The sequence below is a fragment of the Cucurbita moschata genome, unplaced genomic scaffold (assembly GCF_002738365.1).
Source record: "Cucurbita moschata cultivar Rifu unplaced genomic scaffold, Cmos_1.0 Cmo_Scf00045, whole genome shotgun sequence".
NCBI lineage: Eukaryota > Viridiplantae > Streptophyta > Magnoliopsida > Cucurbitales > Cucurbitaceae > Cucurbita > Cucurbita moschata.
Window position 1 is genome coordinate 1,806,185 of NW_019268561.1, and position 16,385 is coordinate 1,822,569.

At 37.7% G+C, this 16,385-nt stretch overlaps 2 protein-coding genes and 23 non-coding genes across 25 annotated transcripts in view; 1 reads left to right on the plus strand and 24 right to left on the minus strand.

Annotated features, from left to right (window-relative positions):
* LOC111434671 (exosome complex exonuclease RRP44 homolog A-like) overlaps positions 1–1,972 on the minus strand; it is a 12,391-nt gene extending 10,419 nt beyond the window's left edge. The window contains exons 1-6 of the mRNA XM_023072141.1: positions 1,817–1,972; positions 1,455–1,547; positions 1,233–1,370; positions 996–1,153; positions 482–537; positions 106–228 (exon numbers count right to left, since the gene is read on the minus strand). Of these exons, the coding sequence (XP_022927909.1) occupies positions 106–228; positions 482–537; positions 996–1,153; positions 1,233–1,370; positions 1,455–1,508 (529 nt within the window). The 5' untranslated portion in view covers positions 1,509–1,547; positions 1,817–1,972. The remainder of the gene's footprint in view (positions 1–105; positions 229–481; positions 538–995; positions 1,154–1,232; positions 1,371–1,454; positions 1,548–1,816) is intronic.
* Positions 1,973–2,536: 564 nt separating this feature from the next.
* Positions 2,537–2,926, plus strand: LOC111434531. Its single transcript, XM_023071945.1, has one exon. It carries the CDS (start codon positions 2,537–2,539, stop codon positions 2,924–2,926), a length of 390 nt encoding a protein of 129 aa, XP_022927713.1.
* A 4,173-nt stretch (positions 2,927–7,099) lies between these two features.
* TRNAI-AAU lies at positions 7,100–7,173 on the minus strand. The gene has a single exon. It is a non-coding gene; the product is annotated as a tRNA-Ile (tRNA).
* Positions 7,174–7,343: 170 nt separating this feature from the next.
* TRNAI-AAU lies at positions 7,344–7,417 on the minus strand. Its single transcript has one exon. It is a non-coding gene; the product is annotated as a tRNA-Ile (tRNA).
* A 159-nt stretch (positions 7,418–7,576) lies between these two features.
* TRNAI-AAU lies at positions 7,577–7,650 on the minus strand. The gene has a single exon. It is a non-coding gene; the product is annotated as a tRNA-Ile (tRNA).
* An 85-nt stretch (positions 7,651–7,735) lies between these two features.
* TRNAI-AAU lies at positions 7,736–7,809 on the minus strand. Its single transcript has one exon. It is a non-coding gene; the product is annotated as a tRNA-Ile (tRNA).
* Positions 7,810–7,980: 171 nt separating this feature from the next.
* TRNAI-AAU lies at positions 7,981–8,054 on the minus strand. The gene has a single exon. It is a non-coding gene; the product is annotated as a tRNA-Ile (tRNA).
* Positions 8,055–8,139: 85 nt separating this feature from the next.
* TRNAI-AAU lies at positions 8,140–8,213 on the minus strand. The gene has a single exon. It is a non-coding gene; the product is annotated as a tRNA-Ile (tRNA).
* Positions 8,214–8,298: 85 nt separating this feature from the next.
* TRNAI-AAU lies at positions 8,299–8,372 on the minus strand. The gene has a single exon. It is a non-coding gene; the product is annotated as a tRNA-Ile (tRNA).
* A 171-nt stretch (positions 8,373–8,543) lies between these two features.
* Positions 8,544–8,617, minus strand: TRNAI-AAU. Its single transcript has one exon. It is a non-coding gene; the product is annotated as a tRNA-Ile (tRNA).
* An 85-nt stretch (positions 8,618–8,702) lies between these two features.
* On the minus strand, positions 8,703–8,776 carry TRNAI-AAU. Its single transcript has one exon. It is a non-coding gene; the product is annotated as a tRNA-Ile (tRNA).
* Positions 8,777–8,861: 85 nt separating this feature from the next.
* Positions 8,862–8,935, minus strand: TRNAI-AAU. The gene has a single exon. It is a non-coding gene; the product is annotated as a tRNA-Ile (tRNA).
* A 171-nt stretch (positions 8,936–9,106) lies between these two features.
* On the minus strand, positions 9,107–9,180 carry TRNAI-AAU. Its single transcript has one exon. It is a non-coding gene; the product is annotated as a tRNA-Ile (tRNA).
* Positions 9,181–9,265: 85 nt separating this feature from the next.
* Positions 9,266–9,339, minus strand: TRNAI-AAU. Its single transcript has one exon. It is a non-coding gene; the product is annotated as a tRNA-Ile (tRNA).
* Positions 9,340–9,424: 85 nt separating this feature from the next.
* Positions 9,425–9,498, minus strand: TRNAI-AAU. The gene has a single exon. It is a non-coding gene; the product is annotated as a tRNA-Ile (tRNA).
* Positions 9,499–9,669: 171 nt separating this feature from the next.
* TRNAI-AAU lies at positions 9,670–9,743 on the minus strand. Its single transcript has one exon. It is a non-coding gene; the product is annotated as a tRNA-Ile (tRNA).
* An 85-nt stretch (positions 9,744–9,828) lies between these two features.
* TRNAI-AAU lies at positions 9,829–9,902 on the minus strand. Its single transcript has one exon. It is a non-coding gene; the product is annotated as a tRNA-Ile (tRNA).
* An 85-nt stretch (positions 9,903–9,987) lies between these two features.
* On the minus strand, positions 9,988–10,061 carry TRNAI-AAU. The gene has a single exon. It is a non-coding gene; the product is annotated as a tRNA-Ile (tRNA).
* Positions 10,062–10,146: 85 nt separating this feature from the next.
* Positions 10,147–10,220, minus strand: TRNAI-AAU. Its single transcript has one exon. It is a non-coding gene; the product is annotated as a tRNA-Ile (tRNA).
* Positions 10,221–10,391: 171 nt separating this feature from the next.
* On the minus strand, positions 10,392–10,465 carry TRNAI-AAU. The gene has a single exon. It is a non-coding gene; the product is annotated as a tRNA-Ile (tRNA).
* Positions 10,466–10,550: 85 nt separating this feature from the next.
* TRNAI-AAU lies at positions 10,551–10,624 on the minus strand. Its single transcript has one exon. It is a non-coding gene; the product is annotated as a tRNA-Ile (tRNA).
* A 161-nt stretch (positions 10,625–10,785) lies between these two features.
* TRNAI-AAU lies at positions 10,786–10,859 on the minus strand. The gene has a single exon. It is a non-coding gene; the product is annotated as a tRNA-Ile (tRNA).
* Positions 10,860–10,944: 85 nt separating this feature from the next.
* TRNAI-AAU lies at positions 10,945–11,018 on the minus strand. The gene has a single exon. It is a non-coding gene; the product is annotated as a tRNA-Ile (tRNA).
* Positions 11,019–11,406: 388 nt separating this feature from the next.
* On the minus strand, positions 11,407–11,480 carry TRNAI-AAU. Its single transcript has one exon. It is a non-coding gene; the product is annotated as a tRNA-Ile (tRNA).
* Positions 11,481–11,714: 234 nt separating this feature from the next.
* Positions 11,715–11,788, minus strand: TRNAI-AAU. Its single transcript has one exon. It is a non-coding gene; the product is annotated as a tRNA-Ile (tRNA).
* Between the last annotated feature and the right edge of the window lie 4,597 nt (positions 11,789–16,385).

Below are 16,385 nucleotides of genomic sequence, written 5' to 3' on the forward strand. Positions count from 1 at the left end.
AAAAAAAAAAAAAAAAAAAAGAAGCATAAGCATTCAAGCATTCAATACAGTGGACACCAAGTGATACTGAAGCAATGCCAAAAACTTAATAGACTTCCAACATACTAGACTCTGCATAAATTCCCTCTTCAATGGCCTTCATCCTATTCTCTCTGTCATTTGTTATGAGTAGAACCCGAGCAGCACCACCAAGATGATTCTGATACCACTGAGTAGCCACTCGAATTGCTGAATAACAATGTTGGAGATATTAATCAACAAGAAAGCATTCCCACAGTAACTAGCTTATAAAAAGATTATTAGAACAGATATACAACGATTGGCAGTTACTGCAACAATGCAAGTAAGAATGTACAAATGTGAATGTGCATCAGATATAAATATTGCATAAGTGAGGCAGAGAAGATGGATGAAAATATATGTAGTCCAGCTACAGTATGCAAACATTAGAGCATCGAATCTTGTAATTTCAGAAGAATACCTCTATCATTTCGATTATTTTTACTTTCTCCACTCATCTCCTTAACATATGTATCCCTGCCAAAACAATGTCATCAAAGGAAGCTCAAAATTCTAGTGGCCATGAAAGTGCATGTTGTTTCATAGAGATTTTAAAACTCCATGCCATCAAAAATTACAAAAAGGTTGTAGGGAAACTAAGCATATCAAAGTTGAAGCTTCGTTTTCTATCAAATACTCTAATATCACGCTTCATTCAACCATTACAATAACAGCCTCAGCTCTAGAAAGCTCCCGTAAGTTGTACTTAGTTTTTTCATTCACGTTTTACCCAAGGTGCATAAAATCACTAGCTTAATATACGTAGAAGTTCAAACCAAAGGCACAAATGATCAACTGCTTAATTGGCTTCATAGCTTTTGTTTAGAGATTGGTATTAGTAAATAGGTATGGAATCTCCAACTCAAGTGTGAACTTATATCAATCACAGACGAGCGCCAAAGGCAATACTAATGAAAGGGTAACTAAAAACATACTTGTGGTGCTCATTGGAGAAGATAAAGAATCTCCTCAAAGGATTAAAGCAGAGAGCTCTAACTCTATTGTAAACAGACAAGTTCTTGTTCTTAACTTCTTCCAGCACAACCGATAGCATAACCACATCATCAATGGCAGGATTCTCTAGCAAATCAATCTGCAAAAATGCTTTATTTCATACAAACGCTACATGTCGAAAGCAAAATGTTAACAACAGGAACTGCACCAAAAATAACCTGAGTAAGAACGACATTGGTGTCAAGAACTAGAATTGGGAATGTAGAAGCACTCAAGCGAGCAACAGAAGAATCACATTTTTTGCAAATTGAAGTCCCACAGTAAATATCATCTCGAAGATAGTGTTCTCTCACTTGCTGTCATGGAAAACAGAAACCCATAAATACATGGTAAGATCAAAATTATGAAGTAACGAGACCCAAGATTAGTAATTTACCGACCTTCGTCACCTTCCCAGACTTCGTCTTTTTAACAAACGATTTGTTATGCAACATCTCTTCTAACAGCAGCTTCAACTATTATTCCACTAAAAGCTGCAAGAACAGTCAATAATTTGAGACAGATTCTTAAAGGAACAACTTCTGAAGTATGGAAATTACCCAAAAGCAAAAACAAACTAAAAAAAATGGCGAATTACTAGAACCACAGATAATCGCCACAGAAAAAGTATGAAAAACAATTGAAATTGCCAAAGCAGCACGCAATGCTTCCCAACAACAAACCCAATACCTTAAAACCAATAGGATAAGCTGGAGAATCAAAAATCGATAACAATGGAAACGAGAACTTGAAGACGAAGTACCTGAAATAAGGATCATTCGAGAAGCTTTGATTCTGTGCTTGGAATGGAAGAAAGTTGGGGTTTAATCGAATCGTTAGAAGGGTTTTTGGGAGTTTTTGTTTGGGATTAAAATTGGGTAATTCGACTCGATGCCCTAATAGAAAATCCGATTGGACAAAATACTTCCCTCCAAAAATCCGGTGAAACATTGCCTGATTACAAAAATACCCCTTAAAACCGTTAAAATCAAAAGAAAGTCAACGATCTTTTCGTCTATGAAAGGTCAAACACTGGAAAAATCAAAAGAAAGAAAAAGTGGAGACAAAGTTTCAGAAGAATAATATATGTACACGAGAGAAAAATTGTAGAAATTAAAAATTTTAAATGCAGTTATTAAATACAAGATTATAAATTTTGTGGTTTTATCGTATATTAAATTAATTTTTTTTGTTTAATAAAATAATTAATTATATTTTTTAATAATTTATTATACAAATTTAACTTGATTCACGTGTTTTAAAACATCTTAACGAAGAATTAAATAAAAATAAATAAATATTTAAATTAATTTTTTTTTTTGTTTAATAAAATAATTAAACAAAAACCTTCCGCGTTTCAGTTGTCGTCCACTTCCTTCCGACATCACTGAACCATTTGTCTGTTTTTAAATAAATCCAAAAACCTTCCGCTCCTCCTTCCTTCCTTCCTCCCTCACCCGCCGCTTCACTTTAACTCCCTCCCATGTCCGTTCCCCTCGACCAGCTCCAACCCCCGCCCTCTGCCGCCGCCATACACCCCGCCCAGGGCTCCGTCGGCCCCGTCATCGCCGTCCTTGCAGTGATTTCCATCCTCGGCTTCATTGCCGGCATGATCGGCCGCGTCTGCTTTGGCCGTCCCGTTTTTGGCTACAACGCCCAGTACGACGTCGAAGATTGGGTCGAGAAGAAATGTGCTTCCTGCCTCGATGGGTCTCTAGACCCTCCCCCGCATCTCCGCCCCCCGCCACCGATCGAAGCTATTCCGGTGTCGGAGCCGCTTGGTGGGCCGCCGAACATCAAAGAAGGTGGCGATGGCGATAGGGAACGCGAGAATCTGCAGTCGGTGGCTCCCGGCAGTGGCGGTGAGTCGTGAGATTTAATTAGAAGAGTAAAGTTTTTCCCTTTTTGTTTAATATTCCATCCGGTGGAAGAATGAATCTTTTTGCGTTTTTATTTTTTATGCAATTTAGATGGTTCAATTTAATTAATTTATATTTTTCTTTTTTCTATTTTTGAAATATCTGAATTGGATGATATTGGCTATATCAGAATAAAATGAACCTAGAAGAGAGAGGTCTCATATTTATTTACTTCCAGCAAATAATCAGAATGGAAATGTTGATACATATATATTGAATTATGTTTATCTTTTAAATTTTGAACTCAACAAAGAATTTTTTTAATCTTTACCATTTTAGAATATTGCGACTTGTTATTTAAAAAAAAAAAAAAATAATAATAAAAATACGTAGAGATCCAAACAAATGTAGCACTCTTTATTACAACATTTTATTCCTTGAGAGTCTTTTGGAGTTTATACCATCTCAAACTTGAAATTTGTGGTTTATAGTGCATTTGAATGAATTAGACTAAAAATAGGAGTAATAAAGCAAAGAAAGTAAAACGGGTTGAAGCATAAACAAAACTGGCCACCAAATAGGAGACTTATTGATCAAAAGTTTTACCATAAAAAAAAACTTCTACGGATGAAAAGTTTCACCGATGCCATCATTCATCGACACTAAAGTTAGCCAAGGAATAAGATTTGAAAGGTACACTTTGACGGTCACTCCTCTTGACTTGATAAAATTATAAGGTCAAATATCTCGAAAGGATGAGGACTCGCTATAGGAACAAATATTTTTTGGACGGACAAAATTGAGAAAAACTTAAACTCGTGGGGGTAAAATGGTCATTTTGGCTCACATTTTCTAATGAAGTTCGGACATTTAATTTGCTCAAATCTGTCCCGACTGAAGGATGAACTAAAGGTATGATTTTTTCATTTTTGTTCTTGATTTTTCTCTAGATTTGGGAGATTTATGAGAAATTTCGATATAAATTTTTGATATGTTGTTCTTGGAGAGATTTTGCACAAGTTGAATTTGACCGGAGGTTGGAGTTCAGTTTTCTATCAAATTTAAGCATATTTATTTCCTTATGGAGTTGATTAAAAATTACGAGAAAAATATTTTTGTATAAAAAGATTAAATCTCTATAACTTTAGAAAAGGAACTAAGTTGAATCGAGTTGCGTAGTAAAAGTTATTAAAATTCAAAGAAAATAGGTATTTTTTTTTTAGAATCATCGAATTTTGGAAAATTGTTTTGCGCACCGCTGAGGGAGAAGAGACACGTGTTAGGCGATGAATGGACGAGTGCGGTTGACATGGGTGCAACATGTGTCGAGTGCGAGTGAAGCAAAGCGTTAGCTTACAAAAAAAAGGAAGAAATTCATGCACTCGATTAAGTTAGGTTTTGAAGGTGGCCATGTTGAACTAGAACCTACGACCTGACCTTGTTGACTGACCCGACCCGCACATATTCCTTGTTACAGTGCACGCAATTCTACGTGTGTCCACTCTTTCATTCACGCGTGAGGTAGCTCTCTAGTACTAATGTCAAGATACTGGTTAGGAGGAAATTTAGACAATTAAGACACACTGGGAATATCTAAGAATATGTCAAGTATTTTTCTACGTTGACGTTGAATATTTGTGATATGTATTAGAAAGATATGGTCTTCTATTTTGTAGAGAGATTGAAATCATGGGCAAAGTCCAAACTATATAACCAACGAGTTTAAGACATTTTCTCAACCTATACAGTAGATGAATGATTGTTTGATATGAGCCATAAGCGTTAACTTTCTTTAAGGGGAGGCAATAGAAACAATACACCTAACTCGCCCAAAAGTGGGTGTAGAGACCGAACAGGAACAATAAGGGGAGATCATTGACCCAATAAAGGAACGAGAACTCAAGAAGAGTAACCTACCATAAAAACCACTTGAATTGGTACCTCCATCCTATAAGGGGGGACACATAGAGTGTTTGATTCTCTTAAGAGGGCAACCCTCCAGGCCTTCCAAGCCATGCTAGAAGAAAACTCAAAATCTAGACTCGGAAGCCAAAATGCCATCATTAGAAAGCATTGACAGCAATGGGGCCTTGAAGTTTTTGTCTGCCATTCATAGGAAAGTAGTTCATGACAATTGGTCTTAGATTACTTCTCATGATAGACCGAAATGGTCACATGCTTGATGAAAAACATGATAATGACATCTTGGTAGTAATACGTGACCCATAACATCTCATCTAGGTGAGGGAAGTATGAGGTCCATCATGAAATCCTACTTATGAGACATGGTGTAGGACATCCCATACTAAAAGAGGAATCAGGGCCTCGTAACGCATTCACGTGGTAGGAGGTCGTAGTCAATTAAGGTATAGAAAAAATATTACGTAACAAACTTAAGTAACATGATTTTAGGGCATGAGGCGGTTAGAGTATGAGCTTTTCTTAAGAAATTCTTGTAGGGTATGAATTTGTATGATCTTAGGTATCTTTTTATTCATGGCACAAGTATAGCCCTAAAGTAAACATAAGTGTTCTTATGGCTATATTTATGTCATAAGCACTTGGTTTATCATGTAGGGAAGTCTTAAGGATAACACCACCAAAGGGAGTACTTAAATTCTTGAAACCTTTAGTCTTAGTCATTAGGGATAATATGGTAATTTTCCACCTAAATCAGGGTTCGAGCCCCAACATGGTCTAATGGTCACAAAAATTTAATAGTCCGTTGAGAGTCATAATTTTGGGTCATGTATAAAGTTCTATGTCCTTTGGCATTAAAATTTTATGAGTAGCATAATGCATTTCGTGGGTTATTTTAACGTTCCTCAAAGTCAATTTCTTCTATATTCCTTTATTTCCTACTTAACTTAAGTTTCATTTCAAATTCCAAACAATTAGTGCAAGTACTTCATGAAACTTCTTCCTTTCACCTCCGTGAAGGAATGACTTTGTTGAATCATGGCTTATTTTTTTAGTTAATTCTCGATCTACAACTCAACCTAAAACACAAAACCTGGTCTTCTTAGGCAGCTTTATCTAGGACGATTTAGGCTTTGATTTCTTTATAAAAATTGTTCAACTTAATCCTCTAAAGCCAAAAGAATACTTAATTTTGGACGTGAGGAAACATACATATAAAAAATTCAAACTTGACCTAAATTCTTACCTGAAATTTTTTTTTCTCCAATTGGGCACGCGCCATAACTTGTTGGCCTTCTACGTTTTCTATGAAAATGATCCTTGAAGGTGCAGAAATCAAATGGAATAGACCTTTGAATTTTATTTTGAATTAAATAGCCTATATAGGTTTCAAACTTGATCCTTGAAGGTGCAGAAATCAAATGGAATAGACCTTTGAATTTTATTTTGAATTAAATAGCCTATATAGGTTTCAAACTTGATCCTTGAAGGTGCAGAAATCAAATGGAATAGACCTTTGAATTTTATTTTGAATTAAATAGCCTATATAGGTTTCAAACTTGATCCTTGAAGGTGCAGAAATCAAATGGAATAGACCTTTGAATTTTATTTTGAATTAAATAGCCTATATAGGTTTCAAACTTGATCCTTGAAGGTGCAGAAATCAAATGGAATAGACCTTTGAATTTTATTTTGAATTAAATAGCCTATATAGGTTTCAAACTTGATCCTTGAAGGTGCAGAAATCAAATGGAATAGACCTTTGAATTTTATTTTGAATTAAATAGCCTATATAGGTTTCAAACTTTTGACCTTCAGGTTGTTAGTATGACGCTCTAACCAACTGAGTTAATAGGCATAGGCCAATTTGCAATCTTGCAAATTCAGGCACGACATCGCACCAACCGAGGTTTGGAATCGTGAGCTCATGGCATATTCAAAAGGTAGGGAGGTCTAGGGTCACTAGGACATCACTGGTCTCGCTAATTTCTTATTTTGAAATGAATGGCCTATACAGGTCTCAAAACTATGACCTTCGCGTTATTAGCACGACGCTCTAACCAACTAAGATAATAGGCCAATTTGCTATCTTGCAAATTGAGACACGACATCGCACCAACTGAGGTTTAGAATCGTAAGCTCATGGCCTATTCAAAAGGTAGGGAGGTCTAGGATCACTAGAACATCACTGATCTAGGTCTAAAAGAATGGCATATTCGTTCGGGCCATTCAACATTCTTAAATTTTGAATCTTATTTTGAAATGAATGGCCTATACAAGTCTCGAACTTGTGACCTTTGCATTATTAGCACGACGCTCTAACCAACTGAGCTAATAGGCCAATTTGTTATCTTGCAAATTGAGACACGACATCGACCAATCGAGGTTTAGAATCGTGAGCTCATGGCCTATCCAAAAGGTAGGGAGGTCTAGGATCACTAGTCTAAAAGAATGGCATATTCGTTCAGGCCATTCAACATTCTTAAATTTTGAATCTTATTTTGAAATGAATGGCCTATATAGGTCTCGAACCTGTGACCTACGCGTTATTAGCACGACGCTCTAACCAACTGAGCTAATAGGCCAATTTGTTATCTTGCAAATTGAGACACGACATCGCACCAACCGAGGTTTGGAATTGTGAGCTCATGGCCTATTCAAAAGGTAGGGAGCTCTAGGATCACTGGTCTAAAAGAATGGCATATTCGTTCGGGCCATTCAACATTCTTACATTTTGAATTAAATAGCCTATACAGGTCTCGAACCTGTGACATTCGCGTTATTAGCACGACGCTCTAACCAACTGAGCTAATAGGCCAATTTGCAAGCAAATTGAGACACGACACCACACCAACCGAGGCCATTCAACATTCATAAATTTTGAATCTTATTTTAAAAATGAATGGCCTATACAGGTCTCGAACCTGTGACCTTCGCGTTATTAGCACGACGCTCTAACCAACTGAGCTAATAGGCCAATTTGCTATCTTGCAAATTGAGACACAACATCGCACCAACCGAGGTTTGGAATTGTGAGCTCATGGCCTATTCAAAAGGTAGGGAGCTCTAGGATCACTAGAACATCACTGGTCTAAAAGAATGGCATATTCGTTCGGGCCATTCAACATTCTTACATTTTTAAATTAAATGGCCTATACAGGTCTCGAACCTGTGACATTCGCGTTATTAGCACGACGCTCTAACCAACTGAGCTAATAGGCCAATTTGCAAGCAAATTGAGACACGACACCACACCAACCGAGGCCATTCAACATTCATAAATTTTGAATCTTATTTTAAAAATGAATGGCCTATACAGGTCTCGAACCTGTGACATTCGCGTTATTAGCACGACGCTCTAACCAACTGAGCTAATAGGCCAATTTGCAAGCAAATTGAGACACGACACCACACCAACCGAGGCCATTCAACATTCATAAATTTTGAATCTTATTTTAAAAATGAATGGCCTATACAGGTCTCGAACCTGTGACCTTCGCGTTATTAGCACGACGCTCTAACCAACTGAGCTAATAGGCCAATTTGCAATCTTGCAAATTCAGGCACGACATCGCACCAACCGAGGTTTAGAATTATGAGCTCATGGCCTATTCAAAAGGTAGGGAGCTCTAGGATCACTAGAACATCACTGGTCTAAAAGAATGGCATATTCGTTCGGGCCATTCAACATTCTTACATTTTTAAATTAAATGGCCTATACAGGTCTCGAACCTGTGACATTCGCGTTATTAGCACGACGCTCTAACCAACTGAGCTAATAGGCCAATTTGCAAGCAAATTGAGACACGACACCACACCAACCGAGGCCATTCAACATTCATAAATTTTGAATCTTATTTTAAAAATGAATGGCCTATACAGGTCTCGAACCTGTGACCTTCGCGTTATTAGCACGACGCTCTAACCAACTGAGCTAATAGGCCAATTTGCAAGCAAATTGAGACACGACACCACACCAACCGAGGCCATTCAACATTCATAAATTTTGAATCTTATTTTAAAAATGAATGGCCTATACAGGTCTCGAACCTGTGACCTTCGCGTTATTAGCACGACGCTCTAACCTACTGAGCTAATAGGCCAATTTGCTATCTTGCAAATTGAGACACAACATCGCACCAACCGAGGTTTAGAATTGTGAGCTCATGGCCTATTCAAAAGGTAGGGAGCTCTAGGATCACTAGAACATCACTGGTCTAAAAGAATGGCATATTCGTTCGGGCCATTCAACATTCTTACATTTTTAAATTAAATGGCCTATACAGGTCTCGAACCTGTGACATTCGCGTTATTAACACGACGCTCTAACCAACTGAGCTAATAGGCCAATTTGCAAGCAAATTGAGACACGACACCACACCAACCGAGGCCATTCAACATTCATAAATTTTGAATCTTATTTTAAAAATGAATGGCCTATACAGGTCTCGAACCTGTGACCTTCGCGTTATTAGCACGACGCTCTAACCAACTGAGCTAATAGGCCAATTTGCAAGCAAATTGAGACACGACACCACACCAACCGAGGCCATTCAACATTCATAAATTTTGAATCTTATTTTAAAAATGAATGGCCTATACAGGTCTCGAACCTGTGACCTTCGCGTTATTAGCACGACGCTCTAACCTACTGAGCTAATAGGCCAATTTGCTATCTTGCAAATTGAGACACAACATCGCACCAACCGAGGTTTAGAATTGTGAGCTCATGGCCTATTCAAAAGGTAGGGAGCTCTAGGATCACTAGAACATCACTGGTCTAAAAGAATGGCATATTCGTTCGGGCCATTCAACATTCTTACATTTTTAAATTAAATGGCCTATACAGGTCTCGAACCTGTGACATTCGCGTTATTAGCACGACGCTCTAACCAACTGAGCTAATAGGCCAATTTGCAAGCAAATTGAGACACGACACCACACCAACCGAGGCCATTCAACATTCATAAATTTTGAATCTTATTTTAAAAATGAATGGCCTATACAGGTCTCGAACCTGTGACCTTCGCGTTATTAGCACGACGCTCTAACCAACTGAGCTAATAGGCCAATTTGCAAGCAAATTGAGACACGACACCACACCAACCGAGGCCATTCAACATTCATAAATTTTGAATCTTATTTTAAAAATGAATGGCCTATACAGGTCTCGAACCTGTGACCTTCGCGTTATTAGCACGACGCTCTAACCAACTGAGCTAATAGGCCAATTTGCAAGCAAATTGAGACACGACACCACACCAACCGAGGCCATTCAACATTCATAAATTTTGAATCTTATTTTAAAAATGAATGGCCTATACAGGTCTCGAACCTGTGACCTTCGCGTTATTAGCACGACGCTCTAACCTACTGAGCTAATAGGCCAATTTGCTATCTTGCAAATTGAGACACAACATCGCACCAACCGAGGTTTAGAATTGTGAGCTCATGGCCTATTCAAAAGGTAGGGAGCTCTAGGATCACTAGAACATCACTGGTCTAAAAGAATGGCATATTCGTTCGGGCCATTCAACATTCTTACATTTTTAAATTAAATGGCCTATACAGGTCTCGAACCTGTGACATTCGCGTTATTAGCACGACGCTCTAACCAACTGAGCTAATAGGCCAATTTGCAAGCAAATTGAGACACGACACCACACCAACCGAGGCCATTCAACATTCATAAATTTTGAATCTTATTTTAAAAATGAATGGCCTATACAGGTCTCGAACCTGTGACCTTCGCGTTATTAGCACGACGCTTTAACCAACTGAGCTAATAGGCCAATTTGCAATCTTGCAAATTCAGGCACGACATCGCACCAACCGAGGTTTAGAATTATGAGCTCATGGCCTATTCAAAAGGTAGGGAGCTCTAGGATCACTGGTCTAAAAGAATGGCATATTCGTGTTCGGGCCATTCAACATTCTTACATTTTGAATTAAATGGCCTATACAGGTCTCAAACCTGTGACATTCGCGTTATTAGCACGACGCTCTAACCAAATGAGCTAATAGGCCAATTTGCAAGCAAATTGAGACACGACACCACACCAACCGAGGCCATTCAACATTCATAAATTTTGAATCTTATTTTAAAAATGAATGGCCTATACAGGTCTCGAACCTGTGACCTTCGCGTTATTAGCACGACGCTCTAACCAACTAAGCTAATAGGCCAATTTGCTACCTTGCAAATTGAGACACGACATTGACCAACCGAGGTTTAGAATCGTGAGCCCATGGCCTATCCAAAAGGTAGGGAGGTCTAGGATCACTAGTCTAAAAGAATGGCATATTCAACATTCTTAAAATTTGAATCTTATTTTGAAATGAATGGCCTATATAGGTCTCGAACCTGTGACCTTCTATTAGCACGACGCTCTAACCAACTGAGCTAATAGGCCAATTTGCAATCTTGCAAATTCAGGCACGACATCGCACCAACCGAGGTTTAGAATTATGAGCTCATGGCCTATTCAAAAGGTAGGGAGCTCTAGGATCACTGGTCTAAAAGAATGGCATATTCGTTCGAGTCATTCAACATTCTTACATTTTGAATTAAAGATGGCCTATACAGGTCTCGAACCTGTGACATTCGCGTTATTAGCACGACGCTCTAACCAACTGAGCTAATAGGCCAATTTACAAGCAAATTGAGACACGACACCACACCAACCGAGGCCATTCAACATTCATAAATTTTGAATCTTATTTTTGCAAATTGAGACACGACATCGACCAACTGAGGTTTAGAATCGTGAGCCCATGGCCTATTCAAAAGGTAGGGATGTCTAGGATCACTAGTCTAAAAGAATGGCATATTCGTTCGGGCCATTCAACATTCTTAAAATTTGAATCTTATTTTGAAATGAATGGCCTATACAGGTCTCGAACCTGTGACCTTCGCATTATTAGCACGATGCTCTAACAAACTGAGCTAATAGGCCAATTTGCTATCTTTCAAATTGAGACACAACATCACACCAACCGAGGTTTAGAATCGTGAGCTCATGGCCTATTTAAAAGGTAGGGAGGTCTAGGATCACTAAACATCACTAGTCTAAAAGAATGGCATATTCGTTCGGGCCGTTCAACATTCTTAAATTTTGAATCTTATTTTAAAATGAATGGCTTATACATGTCTCAAACCTATGACCTTCGCATTATTAGCACGAAGCTCTAACCAATTAAGCTAATAGGCCAATTTGCTATATTGCAAATTGAGACACGACATCGCACCAACCAAGGTTTGGAATCGTGAGCTCATGGTATATTCAAAAGGTAGGGAGGTCTAGGGTCACTGGTCTAAAAGAATGGCATGTTCGTTCGAGCCATTCAACATTCTTAAATTTTGAATTGAATGGCGTATACAGGTCCTAAACCTGTGACCCATGCGTTATTAGCACAACACTCTAACAAACTGAGCTAATAAGCCAATTTGCTATCTTGCAAATTGAGACACGACATCGCATCAATCGAGGTTTGAAATCGTGAGCTCATGGCATATTCAAAAGGTAGGGAGGTCTAGGGTCACTAGGACATCATTGGTGTAACGATTCACATTTTCCATTTGTGGCTTATTTGGTTAAGATTTTATTTTTATTTCACAAATATTATGTTATGCATTTATTCCGATCGGAAAAGATGCAATTTTAAAAAGGGAGTTAGTAGAAATTGTAATGGTTTGGGTTTTTGGAATAAAATAAAATCAAACCAAAATAAAATAAATAATTAAATGTAATCTCCCTGGAAATCGAGGATTTTCTGCTAGACTTTTATTACCTAATAGAAACCTTCCTATTTCTCTGAGTTTCCTTATCCTAAAAAAAACCCTAGAATACAAATTTCTTCATATTATTTTTATATTCCTATGCTCAACCTTTTACCCCTTGAAAACGATTTTCTCTCCAAAGTTTCCTCCGGAACGTTGGGGTTGCTCTTCGGAGGAAGAATCGAGTAGAAGTAAGGCATTGATGTTGGGATCATTGTGTCAAAGAAGGTTGACCGTCGGAAATTGGTGTTGAGGACGTTGTGGGATTGTCGGCACGTAGCCGGAATCGGGGAGGCGAAAACTAGAGTTTTGTCACTTGTCGGGTAAGGAAGGCAAGGTTTTTGGAATAGGGTCGAGTCGTAGACGCACACCCAGCAGCTCCAGTAGCTTCGCACGCGTACACAGTGCGGGTCGGCTTGCACGTGTACGAAATCGGCTCGGTTCCATCAATTCCCGCAGCTCGACTTGGCGGCTTAGTTGGCCGGCTCGACAACTAGGCTTAGCGGCAAGGATCACTATAATATATCGATTCCAAGGTTTTTGGCCCTTCCTAAGCTGTTTTTGCCCTTAGTTTTACCATCCGAGGTCAGTATAGTTCCTAAACGTTAAAACAGATTATGTCGGGGGTTTATTTTGATAAATAGCATGAGGTTTAGCTAGGGTACCTTATGAAAGGTTCTAAATTCTTATGTGGTTATCATAGGGCATATTTAACCGCTGGGACTAGATCGTTGAGAATGACTTCAACCAAGACCATCGAGGTAAGTGACCTTACTGTCTGAGTTAGCTTTCTACGTGTTGTATGATAGTGTGTGCCCTGTGGCCCCTGCATGCACCATATTTTATGTGATATGATTATGTGATGTATAGATTGTGTTGACCGTAGATTGTGTATGTTATGTGATGTATGAACTTGTGTTGACTGTTGACTGTTTATGTTATGTCATGAATGAGATGTTAGTATTAAATGCCATGAATATGTTGATTGATGCCACAGATACACGTAGAATTATCGAGTCATGTCATGAGATGTTTATGCAACTGGAATGTTTATGTAATATGCCATGTAATGTAAGTCATGTGAAATGCCATGTGATGTAAGAAACGTAAATGCGATGTTAGCACTGCTTATGTAATGCCATGTTAGATATGTTAAGGGACCTCATGCATATATGTATGTCACGCGCATCGGGATTCTTCCCCTTTATGATACGAAAGAATGAAATACGATATTTATGTTCGCCATGATATCATGCGGGCCCTTTTCTATTCTGTCGTGTCCGGCTACGTGTAACACATTGTGCCCGACCAAGTCAAGCCCAGGGGGTATGTTTATGAGCCCGCCTGGTGGGTTCATGTACACGTACATGGGCCATGTGTGAAGGAGTACCACACATCCAACCCTACCCGGAATAGAAAAGCTCCCAAGGCTATGAAAAGTTAGGTCCCGTTCATATGTTGCATGTGTTTGCATTCCTAACCCCAACAGTGGGGTGACTTACTGAATATTTCATAAAATACTCAAGCCACATGTTACTTACATTTTTCAGGTAAAGGCAAGGCGCCAATGTACGGTTGACGACGGAGCTGAGGCCACCATGTTAGTTGGAGACGGGATATTTTTTGGAGTTTACTTTTATTAGACTGTTTTAAGTTATAGGTATCGTTTTATTTGGATTTATTTTGAATTCAGTATTGAAGGTTTATTTTCGGAGTTTAGGTTTTGTTTTGGATTCATGAATATTTATGAAAGACTCATTCAAAGTTATTTATGATGAGTTTGAGTATCGTTTTATTTGGATTTATTTTGAATTTAGTATTGAAGGTTTATTTTTGGAGTTTAGGTTTTGTTTTGGATTCATGAATATTGAGCACTCAAGCCACGTGCTACCTACATTTTTCAGGTAAAGGCAAGGCGCCAATGTATGGTTGACGGCGGAGCTGAGGCCACCATAGAAGTTGGAGACAGGATATTTTTTGGAGTTTACTTTTATTAGACTGTTTTAAGTTATAGCATTGAGTATCATTTTATTTGGATTTGGACACGGGATATTTTTTGGAGTTTACTTTTGGAGACGGGATATTTTTTAGAGTTTACTTTTATTAGACTGTTTTAAGTTATAGCATTGAGTCGTTTTATTTGGATTTGGAGACCAGATATTTTTTTGGAGTTTACTCTTGGAGACGGGATATTTTTTGGAATTTACTTTTATTAGACTGTTTTAAGTTATAGCATTGAGTATCGTTTTATTTGGATTTGGAGACGGGATATTTTTTGGAGTTTACTTTTGGAGACGAGATATTTTTTGGGATTTGGAGACAGGGATATTTTTTGGAGTTTACTTTTATTAGACTGTTTTAAGTTATAGCATTGAGTATCGTTGGATTTATTTTGAATTCAGTATTGAAGGTAGGTTTATTTTCGGAGTTTAAGTTTTGTTTTGGATTCATGAATATTTATGAAAGATTCTTTCAAGGTTATTTATGATGAGCTTCCGCTTAATGAACGAGTGACGTCACTACTTAGACTGTTTTAAGTTATAGCATTGAGTTTTATTAGACTGTTTTAAGTTATGGATTTATTTTTCGGAGTTTAGGTTTTGTTGTTATAGCATTGAGTTTTATTAGACTGTTTTAAGTTATAGCATTGAGTTTTATTAGACTGTTTTAAGTTATAGCATTGAGTTTTATTAGACTGTTTTAAGTTATAGCATTGAGTTGGTTTTGTTGTTATAGCATTGAGTTTTATTAGACTGTTTTAAGTTATAGCATTGAGTTTTATTGAGTTTTATTAGACTGTTTTAAGTTATAGCATTGAGTTGGTTTTGTTGTTATAGCATTGAGTTTTATTAGACTGTTTTAAGTTATAGCATTGAGTTTTATTAGACTGTTTTAAGTTATAGCATTGAGTTTTATTAGACTGTTTTAAGTTATAGCATTGAGTTTTTGAGTTTTATTAGACTGTTTTAAGTTATAGCATTGAGTTTTTGAGTTTTATTAGACTGTTTTAAGTTATAGCATTGAGTTTTTGAGTTTTATTAGACTGTTTTAAGTTATAGATTTATTTTTCGGAGTTTAGGTTTTGTTTGTTATAGCATTGAGTTTTATTAGACTGTTTTAAGTTATAGGATTGAGTTTTATAAGTTATGGATTTATTTTTCGGAGTTTAGGCTTTGTTTTGGATTCATGAATATTTATAAAAGACTTTTTCAAGTTATTTATGATGAGCTTTCGCGTGACGTCACAGGCTAACTGGTCTAAAAGAATGGAATAGCATATTCGTTCGAGCCATTCAATATTCTTAAATTTTGATTCTTATTTTGAATTGAATGGCCTATACGGGTCTCAAACCTATGACCTTCACATTATTAACACAACGCTCTAACCAACTAAGCTAATAGGTCAATTTGCTATCTTGCAAATTAAGACACGACATCGCACCAACCGAGGTTTGGAATCGTGAGCTCATGGCATATTCAAAAGGTATGGAGGTCTAGGGTCACTGGTCTAAAAGAATGGCATATTCGTTCGGGACATTTAACATTCTTAAATTTTGAATCTTATTTTGAGGTCTCGAACCTGTGACCTTCGCGTTATTAGCACAACGCTCTAACCAACTGAGCTAATAGGCCAATTTGCTATCTTGCAAATTGAGACACCACAACACACCAACCGAGGTTTAGAATCATGAGCTCATGGCCTATTAAAAAGGTAGGGAGGTCTAGGATCACTAGTCTAAAAGAATGACATATTTTGAAAGAAATGAATGGCCT